Below are 19,402 nucleotides of genomic sequence, written 5' to 3'. Positions count from 1 at the left end.
TCTTATCTAGCCTATTACCTTAACGTCTTAATAATATTAACTCTAAACTTATCTAGCTTCTTATTTATATAGTTAGAGTTAAATAGCGTCTTACAGACTTTAGGTATATTACTAAAAAGAGTACTAATCTAAAAGAGAATTAAAGTGCCTAGAATACTATAGATTATAGCCTGTGTATTAGGCTTAAGCTTATTAATAATCTTACACTTTCTTAGTTACTTATTAGTTATCTTAGGCTTTAGTTCTAATTATTCTTATAGTATTCTAGATACTCTATTATCTAGTTACATAAGATTATCTTCTTCACTAAATTAGATAACTCTCTTCTTATTTAGCGCCTAATAGCTTAAAAGGTATTCTATTCTATTCTTATAATCTTAGAGATAAGAGATATAATTATTACTAGGTCTTTATAGTATTATCTTCTTCTAAACCTTAGAAGAATTATAAGATACTACCTTCTTAGATTCTAAAAATACTCTAGAAATAGTTATAGCTATAATAGTATTATTATATTAATTTAGATTTACTAAACATAAGTAGTAGTCTAATTTATCTTTAGTAAAGATACTTAAAAGCTTCTAGAATTATTCTACGTTATCTACTTAGAGGCTTCTAGTAGAGTCTAGTATAAGCTAAACTAAAATAGTATTATTTTCTACACTAATTAAAGCCTTTAGGTTACTAAAACAGGCGTTAACTATAAGAGAGTTAATATCTTTCTTTAGAAATTGTTGCTTAATCTTAGCTAAAATACTCTTAGCCTATAGTCTCTAGCCTAGATTATTAATATAACTCTAGAGGTTCTCTAGCGTACTCTACTAAAGTATATTCTATTTATCTATATAAAGCTAGCTCTTATCTATATACGCTTAAAGAGTTAGGTAGTTCTACTTATAATAGTTGCTCTTATTATATACCTAATAATTTATAGTTACTTTAAGAGCCTATTTATTTATAGTACCTTAATTATATCTAGTTTCTAGATTCTAAAAGCCTTAGAAATTATTACAGAAAGTCTAACTAGTATTCTATTAGTAACTACTATATTACTACTGCTGCTAAGGTTAATACTAGTTATTTAGCTAGAATTACCTCTAGCCTTAAGATAGGTACGCTCTTAGGTAGTTCGCGCGTTTATTAGCTTAATAGTCTACTTTACTACGTATATTAGAGTTATTTATAAGTTTAGTTTTGTAGTAGATCTACTAGATCTTCTATAGTTCTATCTCTAGGCTAGTATAATTAATCTTTAGGTTAAGTATCTTATTAACTAAGTTATCTACCTCTATATTAGTAGGTGCTTTTTCTAAAAGAGACTAGAAGGCATAGAGCCTAAGCAGCTTATCTTAGAGTAGAACATTAAGCTTAGGTAGCTAGAAAGCCTGCGTGTAGTTATCTTAGAGGGTTAGTACTAGTTACTAAGGTTACTAATAAGCTATTAGCTGCGCTAGGTTAAATTTAACTTCTAGAATAATCTCTTTAACTACTTTAGAGAGGTTAAGCATGTAAGCTTCTTTCTCTACCTCTAGATAGGTAGTAAGGTAGTTACTAATCTTAGTGTAGTTAAATGCCTTTAGGTTGTTAGTCTTTAAACTAAACTTATTAAGTATCTTTATAGTATACCTAAAGAGTAGTCTCTTAACTAGGTAGAAACCTTAGCAATCTTTATTAATAGTTAATACTTTAATATAGTGCTTACTATAAATCTAAAACTTCTATAAATACTTCTTAATATTTAGATTAGACCTTGCTTAGCACTAGAGAAGCTAGTACTTAAAGTACTTAGCCTAAGCTTTCTATTAGTCTTTATTATTAGTGCAAAAGAGCTTTCTAAGAGCCTCTCTAAACTTCTTCTAGAATTTAGTAACTAGAGCGTTAGAATATTTATTTAAGGCTTAGATAATTGCCCTCTACTTAGGTTTATAGTACACTAAAAGGTAATTAATCTTTATCTTATCTATAAACTTATAGTACTTTAACATGTTCTTAAAACGCTTAAGAAACGTAGTAATGTTAGTTCTATTAAATACTAGAACTGTCTCTAATAGGTACAGAAGAAGCTAAGTAAAATAGACTAGAGGGTAATTACCTAGCTACTAGAGAGACTAAGCTATTATCTAAAGGAGCTTTGCTATATTATTATTCTAGAGTTATACTAGAGGTTGTGCCTAAGGCTGCTAGCTAGTAGTACCTAAAAACTCTAGAATATCTAGCATCTTAATATTCTTCTAGAATAATATAGATATTACTTTAGATTTTATAGGCTTAGTTTAGAAAGGCAAAGATAGTTATTTAGCAAACTAGGCTTTTAAAGAGGCTTTAGCAACTAACTTAGATTATTTATTAATCTTAGCCTTATTAGATTAACTCTTACTTATTTATACAAAGTAGTATATAAGTATTATAAATAGTATAATAGCTAGTGTAAATATTAAATGTATAAGTACTATTAATTAGGTTTAACTATTTACTTACTAACAAAGTTAAGTATCTTTTACTAGAAGAACTATCGCCGCCTTTTTTATATACTATAATAGCTTTCTACTACTATCTTATTATTTAGCCTCTTCTTTTCTAGCTATACTAGAATTAAGATCTACTATATTAGCTCTTCTAACCTTTCTTAAGTCTTATTATTTATTCTTAGTAAGATAATATAGCTATATACTTTCTATTATATTATTTTCTATCTATGCAGCTATCTAAAGAGTAATTAGCCTAGTCTAAACCTCTTATCTAGTTCTTTATATTACTTAGCGTAGCGCTACTATAGCTATATTATCTATTAGCCTACGTAGTAGTTATTATTATCTAATTATTTATATTATTAGAGGTCTCTTAGTGCGCCTACTTCTTAGGTATCTATACTATTAAGTTTCTACAGCTTGCAGTTTGCTTCTACGCGTCTCTTAGATATACTATTCTATATATTATCTTATTCTCTATTTTATATACTTACTTATTACTTATTCTATTATATTACATAATAATTATATCTCTTCTAAAGCCTAGTTAAACTATTATTCTAACAAGCCTTTAGTAGGTAAAATACGCACTTAAAGGTAGCGTGCAGCCTTTCTAAGAAGAAAGCTAAATAGATTAAGTTTTAGTTAGTTGCTATATATAGTAGAGAGATTAGAAGTATCTCTATTAGAATAGGTACTTAAATACAGTTAGTTATATTATATATATGTTTCTAGTTATTATTCTTGTCTAAACGCTGTTTAGACCTAGCTTTCTCTAGCGCACTAACTCTTAAGCCTAATAGCTATTTAGCTTATTATTATATTACTAGTTTTACTACTATAGTATATTAAGTAGTACTTAGGTTATTAGAGGCTAGACATTCTAAAATCTAAGCTCTAGCGTTCTTAGCGTTCTTAGCGTTATCTATACTATAGACACTAGGTAGTATCTTATACTTAATAGTATACACTATCTCTATTATATATACGTACGCTAACTAATATAGCTATATAGCTATAGAAGCTTAATCTTATTCTAGTCTCTATTAGTAAAGATAATAATATTAGTTTACTAGTCTAGAACGCTTTTACAATATTAGAACTCTATATAGTAGTATTCTACGTTCTACTAGATATAGTAGAGCCTATCTAGGCCTTTCTTACATACTCTCTAGATAATACAATCTACTAGATCTATTAATAAGTTAGTAAGAAATAACTCTTAAAGTATATTTAGTAGGTTTATAATAATTCTTAAGTAGATATAGAACGCGCCTCTACTAATCTAACTAATAAGAACTATAAGCGTCCCTCTAAGCGCGTACGCAAGAAAATAACTATAAAATAAGTAAATAAGTACCTAAAGAATTAACTAAATTATATATTAGTAGAAATAGTAGTAAATTTCTAGAATATAGTTACTACAAAAATAAATAAGATTACGTATTCTAATTATAAGCTTAAGTACTAGAATATAGCTAAGATATTTAAGCGTATAGGTATTAGTAAAGTAGCTAAAATAATTAACTATGTAAAAGTAGTTACTATAGTTAACTATTTATAAGAATAGAAAGTAGTTCTAGGTACGTAGAGGTAGTTATATTAAGAAAGTTTCTATTTATTTGCAACTACAGAATTAACTAAATACAATATTATAGAAGATATAACTATTAGAGTAGAAGATATAACTACTAGACTAAGTAATAATATAGATATAGTTTCTAATACACAAAATAACTAGCTAGTGTTATTCTAGGCTAATATAGGTAGAATATTAACTAATGTACTAACTACAAGTAAAGTTAAAGAAATCTAGAGATTAGTTATAACTATACAAAAGAGAGAAACTATAGATATACTTAGTAATATATAGTATCGCTAGAATATATTAACACTCTACGCTAAATATAAATATCTAGAATATCTTTTACGTAGTAGAATTAATCTAAAAAGTATATAAGAGTAGAGTATAGTAATAGTAGCGTAAGAGTAGCTATTTGCTAAGATTAGTAGCGTTATACTTTATATATAGAATAGATAGTTAGAATATAGAAAGTAATAGTTTATACTCTAAGAGAGATTTAGAGTAGAAATCTTTATCTTACTACTAAGAGGTAGAGTGCTAAATTTATTTATTAAATAGAGACTAATCGCGCGTTTATAGAACTAGATAAATATAGTTATAATCTATAATAGTAATACTATAGAGATAGTAAAGATTATAGAACTAATCTTTATAAGTTATATAAGAGTAGAGTCTCTACTAATATAACTTCTACTAGAGTCTATTAAGAAGTCTAACCTTATTAATTAGACCTTTATAAATCTACTTACCTCTAGTTAAGATATATAATAGAACTTTAAGGTAGTCTAGAACTTAATAGATAATATAAGTTAGCCTAATTTACTAGCGTAAATAGTAGTAATACAAGAGAATAGGTAATTCTAAGTATACTTTACTATTAAAATTCTATTAATTTACGTATATAAATAGGCAGGTTCTTATAGACGTAAAAGGTTAGGTTAACCTAGTAATACCTAGAGATTTGTATACATACGCTATTAGAACTTTACCTAGTAATACCTAGAAATTTATAGGTATAGAACGTTAAATTTTATTCTAGAAATATAAAGGTAATCTAATAGTATAGTTTCTATCTATAAGATAGTAGAAAATAAGTCTAGAAGTTATAATGCTTGCGTTAATAAGTATACTTCTAGAGTTAGCTTACGCTATTAGTGTACTTCTAGAGTTAGCTTATAGTGTTAAGCGTACTTCTAGAGTTAGCTTATAGTATTAAGCGTGCTTCTAGAGTTAGCTTATAGTATTAAGCGTACTTCTAGAGTTAGCTTATAGTGTTAAGTATACTTCTAGAGTTAGCTTATAGTGTTAAGTGTACTTCTAGAGTTAGCTTATAGTGTTAAGCGTACTTCTAGAGTTAGCTTACGCTACTAGTATAGTTCTATATATAGCTTATAGTGTTAAGTATTCTTCTAGAGTTAGCTTACACTATTAAGTATTTTTCTAGAGTTAGCTTACGCTATAGAGCGCACTTTCTAGATATAATTATAGTAGAAAACGCGCTTCTAGAGCTAGCTTATAGTATTAAACAAGCTTCTAGAGTTAGCTTATAGTATTAAATAAGCTTCTAGAGTTAGCTTAAGCTATAAGGCTAGTACTAGAATATAAAGGTGTATAGACTAAATTTTATAAAATTTAATAGCAAAAGTCGCAAACCTAATAAAGTTAGAATATAAATATCTTATAACTATTAAGAAAAACTAATATAATATAACTAATATTTAAGTATACTTTAAGAATTAAATATATTTAATAATAATAATACTACTAACGCTAATAGCTCTTCTCTAAAGGTAACGCACTAAGTCTTTAAAAGGTACTAGTTAAGTAGTAACTTAGTCTAGCGTATAAAATACTACTTATTACTAAGTAGTAGTAGTTACTAGCTACTATACTACTAGGTAAATAAAGGTATACTTATTTAACTTCTATATAGTAGCTTCTTATAGAAAAGTAACTCTATAGTTTACTACTAAACTTATAAGTATAAACTCTTCTATAATATTATAGCTCTAGAAGTAGAAATAATATTTATAACTAAGTAGTAACTATATAAGTTAGAAAGTAGTAGAAATAGAATAGTAGAAAATTATAAAGTAGTACCTATATACTATTAGTGCACGTATATAGAGCGCCTATATAATATAGCTTATATATAGTAAAAGTAGTACTTTAGTATATAGTATATAGTATAATTAAGAACTAATCTCTATACTACTATAGCGTATAAGTAGTAAGAAAAGCGTAGTAGTATACTACGTACACTAGAATAGATAGCTAGTCTATATACTATAGTAAATATTATACACTAGTATTATAAAAAGAATATACGCTATTATAAATAGAGTAAGTGTTAGACTTTATATTATATCTACTAACTACTTTTAAGAATATAACTAAAGTAAGTATTTTTCTACTAAAGACTTCTAATAAGATATAGTATATAGTTTATATTAATCTTACTTAAGATAATAACTCTTTATAATATTATTATATACTCTTAACACTACTAAGCTTACTAGTATATAAGCTAGCTTATACCTACTTTAATAAACGCCTTTATAAAGAAAATATCTTACCTCTTCTATATCTATAATAATAGTATCTAAACACTCTACTAAAGTACTCTAAAAGGTATTTCTCTACGCCTAAGTTATTCTTCTTACTAGGCGTATATACTATTTAGTTATTAGATAACTTTTAGTATAAGAATATTATATTAGATAAGCTTTTTAATATTAAGTTTATAAATAAAGTAGTTTTATACTTCTATATATAGTATCTAATATAGTTAATAAAGATAATATAACTTAGCTCTATTAAGTCTACGTAGATTATAGATTCTAGAAGTATTAAGAGCTAGTCTATAGTATAAGAACTAACTAAAAAGCTTTATAAGTATAGAAATAGAATAATCTATTACTTATCTTACTTCTAGTAGTATAGTATATATTATATAAAGTTCTTTTTTTCTTTTAGAAAAAATAAAACTTTATAAGTTATTATTACTTTAGTAAATCTAACTTCTTAGAAGTAGAGTTATAAAAGTTATATAGATAGTAGAGAGAAGGCTTCTACTTTAATAGATAATATAGCCTTTATAGTAGACTTTCTTTTATAAACTATAATAGTAGTAGTATTAACTTAGTCTAACTTTTAAATTAAGTTTTAGAATTTTTTATAATACCTTTAGATTTAGCTATTATTACTAGTAGTAATTAATTAATATAACTTTAGTATATATATATACTTTAGTTTTGTATATATAGAGTATATTACACTACTATAAGTATTAGTTCTAGCTAATAACTATTAAAAGGTCTAAAAGTAGCTCTATCTAGTTTTAAGTTACTAAGACGTACTATTATAAGTTTTAGACTTACGCTAGTAAAGTAGTATATATACTTTATTTTATATATATCTTATAGTACTTTAATAATTAGCTATATTAGTAATATATTTACTAAGTAGCTATTTAGTATAATTTAAGACTATAAGCTAGAATAAGTAGTTATTAAAAACACGCTAAGAGTATTACGTATTTATTACCTTTTTTAATTATTAGCTCTTACTACTCTAAATAGTAATCTATACTATATATTCTATTTAAAGAAGCTAGTAGAGAGTTATAGAATATACTTAATTCTAGATTAATACTTAGTAAATATAAGAAAGAGAAAGTAGCTTATATATGTAAAGATAATATAGATTTAGTAGTAGAATAATAGCGCTACTAATAATAATATACTTTTATACTACTACTTAATCTTTATAAGTTTATAAAATATATTATTTTTAGTGTAGAGTAGAGAGAGCTATAAGTATAGAGTATTAGTTCTAATACCTAGGTATCTATAAAAGAGTAGAATTTACGCTAATATTAGTATTACTAGTTTATATTATAATATAGATAAGGCGTAGTTTAATAAGTAGACTAAAAAAGAAGAATATATTAGACTTAAGTTAAAATCTATATACCTTATACTATATAATATAAAAAGCTATAGCTCTAGAAGCTATAATAGAGTTATAGAGTATTCTAGTATTATATATAATATTAGCTTATATATAGTATTAGCTTATATATAGTATTAGCTTATATATAGTATTAGCTTATATATAGTATTAGCTTATATATAGTGTTAGCTTATATATAGTATTAGCTTATACGTAGTATTAGCTTATATATAGTATTAGCTTATACGTAATAGAGTTAACTCTAATAGAAGGCTTTAGTCTTCTAGATAAAATTAAAAGAAGTAGAGTTTACTTCTTTATAGAAAAGAATCTACTTCTTCTATAATCTAGTTAAGAAATTTATTATAGTAATTTTAGTAGCTCTACTATTAATAGAAAAAATAATATAATTATTAAAAGTAGTTCTAACTAAGTAATATAATAGAAAGAGAAAAGAAAATTAGTTTAGTATATTACTTTTATACTTACTACTATTTATATAACTATAATATAGCTAAAAGAGCTTTATAGTTTATAAAGATATATCTAAAATACTATTAACTAAACTAAACTATAGTTTTACTTTATAGTAAAAGAATAGCTTATATACTTAAATATTAAGATTAGAATAGACTAGAATAGACTTAGTAGTAGTAGTACTATCTATAGATATTCTAAGAAGACTTTACTTATAGTTATTATAACTATTTAAGTTACTACTAAACTTTAGTTATTAACTAAATTTTCTATCTATTCTATAGTACTAGTCTACTACTAGATACTACTTACCTATCTAAGAAGTAATATTATAATACTAAACTACTACTTTTAATATAAAAAAATAATTAGTAATAGTATATAATTTATACAACAAACGCGTAGTAAGATAAGTGCTTTCTCTGTGTATTAGTAGTTTACGTCACGAAACCGCGCCTTCGTACTAAGCCTAGAGGAACGCTAAACGACCGCGACGAAGCTTGCGCGAACGAGACCTGGATATCCTCGAGCGACAAGCCCCGCGTCTCGCGCATACACGTCGCGAGTACAACGAGCGTCAAAAGCGCAATCGCGCCGAAGAGGAAGTACGCGCCGTACGCCGATCTCGCGAGGAAGATAGGTGTCGCGAACGCAACGAGCCAATTCGCAAGCTGTCCGTGGAAGAGTCAGCAAAGAACGCGCGACAACAATGCCAGCGAAGACCGTGAAGAGAGAGGTGAGGACGCGACTTACAAAGCTACCGCCCGTGGCTATTGAGTTCGTCGTCGCACGCGTCCTTGTAGGCTGGATCTCAGACGCGTAGATCTTGCCCACGATAGCCCACGTGGAGACGTATCCAATTGCGAAGACGAAGACCGAGACGATGACAATCCAGCGCGCTGCTCCATTTGAATGCACGACGTTCGCGGCGTACAGCGAGCCGATAAGAAGCATCGTGCCAGAGAGGATGACGCCGCCGCAGATGGCGGACGTGCGACGACCCCATTTGTCTGCGAGGATGGTGGCGGGAATGCTGAAGGCGAGCATAAGGATGGCGGAGACGCCCGAGGCGAGGAAGGATGCGGTTTGCGAGGGGATTCCGGCTTGAGCGAAGATGGTCGGGGCGTACTGCGAAGGGTCATCAGTTTGCTGATGCAGTTTCGGGTCTTTGGGCGGAGAGACAAACGTAAAGGACGCCGTCGATACCGCTCAACTGAACGAACGACAGGATGAACACCGCGAGCCATGTCTGCGATCAGTATTCCCTCTTGAAGATCAAGCGCAAGCCCTGCAGTATGCCGACTTGCTCTTCCGGGCTGGCGTTCTCCGTGGGGCGCAAGACGTCCTTCTCCGCCTCCGCGGCTTCAAAGTCCAGCTTCTTGAGCTCTTGCATCGCCCGACTTCTTTGCCCGTGCAAGATGAGCCATCGCGGACTCTCGGGTAGGAAGAACGATCCCGCAGCCCAAACCATGGACAGCGCGGCTTGCAGTATGTACGGCAGACGCCATGACATATTGCCATTGATGTGTATACTCCCATAGCACGAGAAATAACCAACGCAAACCCCCAGCGCAGCGCCGAACTGCGGGAGCGACACAAACTTACCACGACTTCGACTCGGCGCGATCTCACAGATATACACTCCAATGTTGGTGAGCGCGAAACCCTGACCGATCCCCATCAATGCGCGGCCGACGAGGAAGAGACTGAGATGGGAGGCAGCGCATTCGAGCACGCAGCCAATCGTGCAAAGAATGGCGCCGACGATGATGATGCGGAGGCGACCGAAGCGGTCGGCAAGATAGCCGGCGACTGTTGCTGGGATGGCGCCGCAGAGCATTATTAGAGAGACGGTGAAGCCGCGCATGGTGGGTGTGAGGTGGCCGAATGTATGGGTGAAGGAAGGCATTTCGGTGACGGCGCCGACGGAGCCTGTGTCGAATCTGGTGGCATGTTTGTGAATTGGTTCGCGTATGCGCTGGGCAAGATGCGCAACAATTGTCACGAGAGAAAGAGCGCATTCATACCCGTTTAGTATGCCACCAAGTGCGACGAAGGTTGATGCGAGCGTATAGCCTGGTATCTTGCTGGGAATGAGCTTCATTGTTGTTAACGTTTCAGCGATGGAGAAAGGCGTTCGAGTGGAAATTGGTTGCTCTTCAGCGAAAGCCGGTAAGAGCATATGTACCTGATACTTCCCCGCATTCGAAAATAACGAGACGTGGAGCGTGATTGGTTGACGCGATGGCCAGTTACTTGAGCAGTGTTGGAGTGAAGGATGCGCGTAAGCAATGAAGTCGCGATGACGTAGGTGGCTCGCGCTGAGCACCACACGCCCAGTATATAGAAAGACCACATGTGGTTGCGCGTGGCAGCGCGAGCTTCAACCAATTACCGCTGTTCGGACCCATCCGAGATGCCGAGTAACGTGCGACACAAAGGCAGAAAGAAGCAGTAAGGTAGATAGGTCTGTAAGTTGTGTTTCCCTCTCTCTCGCAGCAAGAATGAACACATCGAAGCCGCTATTCTCAGAGCTATCTAAGGCTGCATCGGCACTTCGAAGAATCCTACCTCTTTACCCAGTTCCCGCAGCAGCGCAGCCGATCTCTCGCCATACAACCTCTCAATCACCTTCAAACTGTCCAGCTCCAACAGCGTCCCATCCTTGTCCGGTGCGACATCGCTTCGACTACTAGAACAGTCTCGGTTGGAGGGCGTTCCTGAACTGCCAGGAAGCGGTTTATCCCTATCTGAGTTGCATTTCTCGTAGACTGACGCCGGATACGGGTCGTGTGCATACAGCTCCGATCCGTGAGCGTTGTTGTCGACAAAGACACGCGGACAGAGGTATGTCTCTAGTAGTACAGGCGAGGGTGCGCAAGTAGATTCTCGGATTCTTTTGAGAAGCTTTTGAGCTCGAGAATATACACCGCGTTCGGCGCTGTCCTCGACACTGATCAATAAGTCCGATTGTGCTGACTCTTCACCCAAGGCGTGTCGTACCACCTGGTACACATAGAACATCTGGCCCAGTGCTCTGAAATCCTTTGGCTTCTCCGCGTCGGGCACAAATTGCATGAATCGCGTCCAGGCTGGTTCGTGGGCACTGAGATCGTCGATGGCGTTTTGCACCGATGGAAGCGTACGCATCATGAGTGACTTGCGGATAGTCGTGAGAATTCTCTCACCCCCGGGGGTGACGCTGATAGCGCATGGTTTGATGGACGGGTCTCGTCGCAGTAGCTCGACGTGGAGATAACCACGGAAGACATGCGAGATCTGCTGATGGTGCTCCTCTATAGCACGTAGCCAATGCAGAGCCTCAGCGAACTCACAACGACCAGACCGCAATAGGTCGTCAACCGTCTGGTAGTAATGGAAACTGGGAATGTCCAAGCAAATCTGGAGCGGCTGGTAGGCTTTGTGTCCATTGATATGAGCAGTTTGCTCCGCCGCAGGTTGGGAGGCGATGGCAATATCGGCAATGGCCGGAGCACTACGGGCAATGTACTCCAGCTCGTAGAGTGTAGCTCCGTTGCATTGCCCACTTTCGAGGTTGATAATCGGCACGTCCTTAGTAGCCATGGCCATGGCCTTGGCGGAGAACAAACAGATTCCCGATAGGATAGTGACATTGCGCAAGCCCGAAGTCAAAAGATCTTGGAGCGCAGCCTTCGAGGATGGTCCAGCGAAGTGCAGCCATTGCATAGAGGACACGATGCTCGCCGGGGTCAGAAAAGTCGGAAAGTCAAATCTGGTCTCGACGAAGTAGGCGATTCGCTTTGTGGCCCATTCATGATAGCTTTGAGGATAACCTCCGACGATACCGATGGGCGATACGGTAATCTTGGCTCTCTTATTGCCCACGGAGCGGATGAGTTGCTCAAATCTCCTAGCCGTTTCATGCCCTCTTCTTACTGCTCTCCTGTACCGAGGATGCCCTAGGATCGCGTCTCCACGGACGCCCTCGACCGGAGTAGAAAAGTACCCGGAGATCTTCGTCGGTAGGCATCGCATGCTAGCTCCAGCATCGTAGAAACAGATCGTACATACGTCGTCGCTTGACGTTTCCAGGTTGGCAATCGGAAGAGTCATCGTTTCTGTTTGCAGGCGGGGTCCACGAAGTGTGCTTTGACTACAGAGTTGGCGACTCCTGCTCTGTGCAGCTCACCCATATAACGGTCCTCGATCTGCTCCGGCATCGACTCCATTCATCCCTCAGAAATAACCATGCTCGAAGCTGGGTCCAAAGATTCCCAGGACAGTCTAGTCTGCGAGACCTGGACCTGCTCCCCTCCACTTTCCGAGGCGGTCAAACATGTGCTCGCTTTAGAAGGCTGAGAGATCGTGCAAGATACGTTGCGCGAAGGATCGCATCCTACATTCGATATCCTTGGCCGCCGTGGCAGAGCGCGCCTCCATGCGAAGTAGGAATCGCCGTGCGAGACTCACTGACCGCCGCATCATCTCACTTCGCTCCCCGATGCGGTAAGATGAGCATCTTTCTTTTCGTGGAAGCAAAGCGCGGTCGGTTGACGCGAATTGGCCGAATAGTGTGCGGCATCATCTCACATCGCTCCTCAATGCGATGCGGTGAGTACGATCCCCTGGAATCGATCTTGCGGAAGCAAGATTCCGCGGGAGCAGCCAGTGGCGCGGGCGGGCAAGTACCGATTTCAACTTAAGGGCTGACTGAATTGAGAACCGAAGCGCGAACGATTGACACGAGTTGAGCGGATAGCCAGCGGCGCGGGCGGGTAGGTACCGACCTCAGCTTTGGGGATGACCACGCCTCCATGCGAAATAAGAACTGCCGTGCGAAACCCACTGACCGCCGCATCACCTCACTGTGCGGCGTGGGCGGGTAAGTACCGATCCGATGTCAAGTTTGGGAACGACTGCATCGAGAAGCAGATCGCGATTGGATGACGAGATCGCGATTGGTTGACGCGAATTACAGCGATAGCAATTTACCTGAGCAGTGTTAGAGTGAGGGATGTAAAGGATGCGCGTAAGAGCGGAAGTGGCGCTGACGTAATCTCACCCTTGCTTAACAGCCGAAGAAGGTCACCCCTTGCTTACTGGCGAGGAAGGATCACAACGCCCGACGACGAAGGATGATAATGGTCGGCGAGGAACAATGACAATAACCGGAGAGGAAGGAGCCCATTGTGAGTTGATAAGAGGAAAACTACTGTAGGCGATATCGCGATCGATGTCAAACCTGAAAGCATGGCTATTCATCGTTCATCGCTGAGATGATGAACCTCAGTTTCGTCTGTGCCTGCGTCTCCAGCCATCCGCTGTGCATGATGTGAGAGATTTCCTCGGCAATCCTGTCGGGAGACATCTGGTATTGATCGGCTTCGCCTAGTGGAACGGGGATAGTAGCGAAGTTTTGGAGGAGCGACTATCTCTCTTTAAAACCTTATCATGTTGAAAACGCTAGCCGGTTGAGTCAGCGATATTGAGAGTATTCTTGACATTGTCGGATTCTGGTTGTGAGTCTAGGGTTTGTGAATAGTCGAGGCCTGCATCTAACCCCATGTAGACATTGTTCTGGTTGTAAGAGGCGTGCGCCACTGCTGGAACCATCGTCAAGGGAACCAAAATATGGTTTGCATGCACAGGTTCGAGGGGAGCTCCAGTAACCTTCCGCATTCAAGACGTAATTCCTAAAAACGATTTGGTCTGCCACACGCTCGATAGTAGGCGCGGCAATAACCTCGCCTGACTGCGATCTGAAGATTGGAAGTGATACACACGGTGAACATCGGGGTGAGAGGCCTATTGAGGGCTCACGTGGTCCCGTATGCGGTCAATAATACTTCACGCGTCAGCAATCGCAATGGAGAATCTTTCCTCCCATGTGGTGAATGCCCACAAAGCACGTAAGCATCGCAGGATGACTGGACGATTGAAAAGGAAACTGATCAGAGAAGCTCAACTCCAGTAGCAAGCCCACCACGTCGCCATGGCGCATAAATTGGGTATCAATCTTCAGCTCGTATCTCGTCTATCCAAACAAGAAGGAAAGTCCTTCCTCGCTTCATGCGCTTCGTCAAACATAACGACATCGATCCAGAATCCAAGTGGAAAGAAACCCAAACGCCATTGATGCAATCTATCGGAATCCAAAAAACCAAAGGAGATAGATGGTAAGAGATGTTTCCATATGTAAAGAGCCTTCTTATACACACGCACGCGCTGTCGTAACGTCCATGTCTATGTCCGGGTCTAAGAAGCCTCAGCCAAGGCCTCACCAAGCGCATCCGCATCGTAGTCTTGTACCACGACCTTCGCCGGCGCATCGGGGACTTCGTCAAAGAAGCCCCATATCGGTCCATTCTGGTTCACGCCGCTAGGCCGCAGCTTGGGCTTGTCCTTCTTCTTCGAGCCGTCCGCATTCGTGGTCGTGGTGCCTTCGCTCGACTGCGTGTCCTGCGTGGACTGCGTTTCCTGGCTAAGGATCGAAGGCGCGCGGGTGGCCGTCGGCGAAGTAACGGGAGCAGGCGATGAGCCCCATTTGCCAAAGACCCAGCCGCCCACCTTCTTTGTGAGACCGGGGCCGCTGGAGGGCTGGGGGCCGTCGCTCTTCCGGGGTCCGCGTTTCTGGTTCGCGATGCTGGAGTAGAGGAAGTCGCGGTTGGCCATGCTGCTCTGCGATGTCTTGTTCGAAAGCGTGCCGTGCGCGGTGGCGGTCCATGGTGTGAGTTCGGGGCCGACGGAGCCAGAACTGCCAGGCGTTGCGAATCGTGCCGCGTTAGAGTATAGGAGTTGCGAGGGTCGTGACTGCAGTGTGTGGATGTCCATGCCGGAGACCGAGATGAGGGATTCGTGGGAGGCGTGGCGGCGTAACCCGGGGCGCATGGCGGTCATGGGCGAGACGAGGTCGTCGGGCTCGAATTCGCCGTTGGACGTCATCAGCGATGGCTCGGCCGTCGATAGCGAGGAGTCTTCGCTTTCCTCCGGGATAGCAGCTTGAGGCTCCGGCTGGAGGTAGGGCGAGAGCGTAAAGCTGGCATCTGAGAAGGAGTTGGCGGGGCTAACAGCTGATATGACGGCCGTCGCAGGACTGCTCTTAGCAGTGAGGGCGATCGGCGTACTCGAGCTGCGCATTGTCGAGAGGCTTGGTGGCATGAGGCCGCGAGACTTCCGTCGCAGATGCTTGTTTCCGCCCTTCGCGACCTCAAGAGTGCCAGACGACCTTCCCAGCATCGGCGGCAACGCATCCGGATCGGAGCTGTAGTCGTTCGATTTGACGGGCCCGAACATGGGAGACTGGAAGTCGATGGAATCGGGAGGGCTGGTGGGCCGGGAAGAGTCATAGGCCTCGCTGAAGACACGGTCGTACATGGACCCACGGTGTGAGTCTGAGACGGGTGACCCTGCGAAAGAACCTGGCGTGAGGGTCGATGCCTGAGACCATCTGTGCGAGTTAGGCACAGTGACCGCGGTATGTTCGAGTATCGTGGCGGTAGACGAGCGATCGAGAGTAGCTGGCGGGTCGAAGTGCGTCGGGGTGAGGGAGAAGCGCTTCTTCTTAGGCCGTCGCTGGGCTGGTGGCTTGGGAACGTTTCTGGTGACCTTCGGACCGTGGTAGTGGTGGTGTATATGTAGTTCCTGCTGTAGCGAAGCTTCTTGTTCCATTTCCAGTTCCTTCTGCAGCGACGGACTCGTGACGTCCTCATCAGGGCGGGGTGATGTCGAGACAGGCTGGTGAACCTTGAGTTGATCTCGCAGGCGTTCGACTTCCTCGTTGGAGTTTCCCAGTAGCTCGCGCAGTTCGAGTATGCCATGTTGCAGGTTCGCGTTATCGAGTAGAATGTCCTTAACAAAGTGGGAGACGACGTTGGGCCCGCCCTTGTCCGTCCCAGCTTTGGCCTTGAGCCTGCCCGCAGCGGTGTGGAGTTCGCCCTCGACGACCATCCTCCGCTCCATGCGGGCCACGACCTCCATGTGGCGCTGACGCTCGGCACGGGACTCCTTCTCGATGCGGTCGATCTGGTCCTGGAGATCTCCTATAGTCCGCTCGGCCACCTTCCAGCGCTGTATGGCTGTGCGCTCGTCGACGATCTTGGCGTCCAGGCTGCTCTGAATCTGCGACTGCTCTCTTTCGAGGTCGATCAGCTGGCGCTCGAGCAGCTGCGTGCGTGCGGCCAGAGAGCTGAGGCGGTCGATCTCGTCTTCGGTGGAGCGCAGCGTGTCCTCCAGCGCGCGGATGTGGGCGTCTGACTCGGCGACGGCGTTGTTGAGCTGCTCGAGCTGGTCGAGGAGGTCGCGGTTCGCCTTGATGGTCTGCGCATTCTTGGCTTCGAGCTCGATCTTGTCCTTCTCGAGGCCTTCGATGGTGTTGATCATCTCCTTGCGCTCGCGCTCCGAGTCGGCGACGTAGGCCTCATGGCGGACGAGCAGGGCCTGCAGGGCAAAGGTTAGCGGCATGCGCGGTAGTAAGAGCCGACATGCGGGAGTGAGCGACGTACCTGGCCCAGCTGTGCAGCCTTGGAGACATCCCTCTCCAATCCTTCTAAGAGTCTTCCGTTGTGGGCGAGGAAAGCGCAGTCATGGCTCCCACAACAGCAGCGAGGCCCTGGCATGGCACCAAGGCCGGCCGAGTCCATGTGTACGACCCCTCCGTTCGCGTAAACAAAGCGTGAGCAGCCGGCGGGAGCAGCGTGGTGAGTTAAAAATGCGTCGCGGTGTGGTGGATGGTGTCGCTCATGCTCGAATTGATGCTGAGCAGGTAGGAGCTACATAGGAGGGAGAGAGCGGTGGCAGGAAAAGCAAGCGTCGAGGGAGTGAAGCGTCGTGGTGGTCACTAGTCGGGCGCGTTGAGGGCTGATTTGTTGTTCCTGACTATGCCGGCAGGCGGACCACGCTCCACTTGCCCAGGTGTCCCTGCCAGCTCACACTCCCCGCCCACAAGCCTGCCACCGCCTTTTCCACCACCCCATTCCCTGTTTCGCCCACACATACACCTCACCCGGATCCGCACGCGCATGTGATATTATACTTTGTGCACATCCTTCACTCTTTCTCCAGACATCGTCAACGCATTTCGCTCACCAGGCCGTCGACGTCAACGGCGCTCGGACGCACCGTTTTCGATACCCCTGCGCAAATTCTAAGATTGCACATGCGAACGCCAATATCTCGCAATCTTAAGCCCAAAACAAACAGGACGGTCTTGGCGGCTGCCTCGCGATGACTTTGCGCTGACTTTGGCACACTCAGGTGTGAGTAGGCGAAGATGAGTAGGCGGAAGAGGTGAGTATATAGGTTGCATACTGGTGAGTCTGAGGTAGGTCGCGAATCTTGATATCGAGTCAACTCTTTCATCTTATCAACCCCGCGTCACGTGAACTACTCCAGCTTGTCCCCCAGGATCCAATGGCTCAACGAATAATTTCAAAGACTACGACGATGCGCATCGCTCCTTTGATGCGGACTTCATCTCATCTGCATATTTCACCGTCAGCCGCAGTCACCAACACCCGCCGCCTCCACATCTCAGCGAACCCAGCCAAAGATCGCATCCCGTCAACACCAAAACCAGACCACCAAGTCGAGAACCCATCGCTTCCCTCCTTCAACCTCTTCAAGCTCGTCCGCGAATCCAAGCCGGCAGTCCGCTACACCGTCTACGCCGGTCTCGGTTTAATGGCCACTGTCGAGACAACCTTCTGGTATCACGTGCTGCGAGCCAAGTTCTTCCCGAGGGCATCGGCAGAAGAGCAGGAGAAGGCTGATGCGCTTCTCGCGCGCCTGAGTGAAGCGATGAAAAACTATCGTCATGTCTGGATGGCGAACTATGGCAGGTACTACGGCGCGCACGTGTGGGGGCTGGGGTATGGTGGGCTCGATGGTCTGGATGACGATGGCATGTTGAGGTCGACTTCATGATGCGCCTCGGTGACTTCGTTGTGCATGATGGTGCGACAACAACGCATTCTTGCCCCGCACTCTCCACTCCAACCAACGTAAGAAGGCGCAGTGGACTCTCTTCATCTCGTCGGTCCTCTTCTATTCTCCTTCAATGCATTTGTCTCGAATTTGGTTCTCAACTCGATCACTGGAATACTTCATGCCTCAATGTTGCCGCGGAATCACATGCTGACACTCTCGCCCTTCTTGATCATGGCGGATCGATGCATCATCATGCACAACCTCTGCAGCTTGTTGCATAGCCCTGTGGCTGTTGCCCTTCTATGGTAGGGCACAGCTTGGCGACGTTGCCCCACCTCAGTCGCATCGAACATACAAAACAGCGGTGATCTGCCATTGCGAATCCATTCCTCTTCTCATCAGTATCATTTCTCGATATAACTTACATCAATTATCATACACACATCTTGCCAGAAACGGGTGTTTCGCATCGACTGCATCATGTCCGACCGAACCCCCAACTTCGACTTCGCTTCGTTCTTCAACGAGGACCTCAACCTAGCCTTCGCTCCGTAAGATGGTCCTAGAGTCGCTCTGCAAACTATGAGTAGGTCGTCAATATCGAGTTGTGGCATCACAGTTTCACATAACCATACAGGCTCTTATATAACCCGAAGCGTCCCATCGTACGAACCGGTCAACGACCTTATCATCTCGCCTATGCACGTTGCGCAACCCGATTTACCGCTCGATATCGATGCCATTATAAACGAGCACCTCGTCGATGGTGCTTCACCATGGTCCCTCGCGACACTAACAGGATTGGATTTGCAGGGTGGAGTCATGCCTAGCGACACCACCATAGCGTAAGTGATTCAATCTTGCCATGAGGCTGTGTGCACACTACGTAGGCGACGGGGAAGTTGCTACTGTATCTATATATATGTTCTGGCTCGTTACCGTACAGGCAGTGTTCCAGACGCGCTGACCATCGACTAGGACAAACATCCTCGCTTCCCATGAAGCCATGGAC

General features: G+C 41.6%; 3 protein-coding genes across 3 annotated transcripts; 1 reads left to right on the top strand and 2 right to left on the bottom strand.

Moving 5' to 3' along the window:
- Positions 1–8,921: 8,921 nt before the first annotated feature.
- Positions 8,922–12,579, bottom strand: J4E83_010945 (uncharacterized protein; the record flags this gene model as incomplete). The annotated part of the gene is made up of 6 exons (XM_049337823.1): positions 8,922–9,155; positions 9,238–9,612; positions 9,671–9,733; positions 9,788–10,427; positions 10,512–10,582; positions 11,056–12,579. The coding sequence occupies 6 exons, from the start codon at positions 12,577–12,579 to the stop codon at positions 8,922–8,924; spliced, it is 2,907 nt and encodes a 968-aa protein (XP_049183093.1).
- A 2,142-nt stretch (positions 12,580–14,721) lies between these two features.
- On the bottom strand, positions 14,722–17,485 carry J4E83_010944 (uncharacterized protein; the record flags this gene model as incomplete). Its single annotated transcript, XM_049337822.1, has 3 exons — positions 14,722–16,902; positions 16,968–16,976; positions 17,480–17,485. 3 exons carry the CDS (start codon positions 17,483–17,485, stop codon positions 14,722–14,724), a joined length of 2,196 nt encoding a protein of 731 aa, XP_049183092.1.
- A 389-nt stretch (positions 17,486–17,874) lies between these two features.
- J4E83_010943 (uncharacterized protein) lies at positions 17,875–18,387 on the top strand (the record flags this gene model as incomplete). Its single annotated transcript, XM_049337821.1, has 1 exon — positions 17,875–18,387. One exon carries the CDS (start codon positions 17,875–17,877, stop codon positions 18,385–18,387), a length of 513 nt encoding a protein of 170 aa, XP_049183091.1.
- Between the last annotated feature and the right edge of the window lie 1,015 nt (positions 18,388–19,402).

Source organism: Alternaria metachromatica, assembly GCF_023757995.1.
Source record: "Alternaria metachromatica strain BMP 0045 chromosome Unknown scaffold_56, whole genome shotgun sequence".
In the NCBI taxonomy this organism is placed as follows: domain Eukaryota; kingdom Fungi; phylum Ascomycota; class Dothideomycetes; order Pleosporales; family Pleosporaceae; genus Alternaria; species Alternaria metachromatica.
The sequence above is the reverse complement of the archived record's forward strand: the minus strand, read 5'-3'. Positions and strand labels throughout refer to the sequence as shown.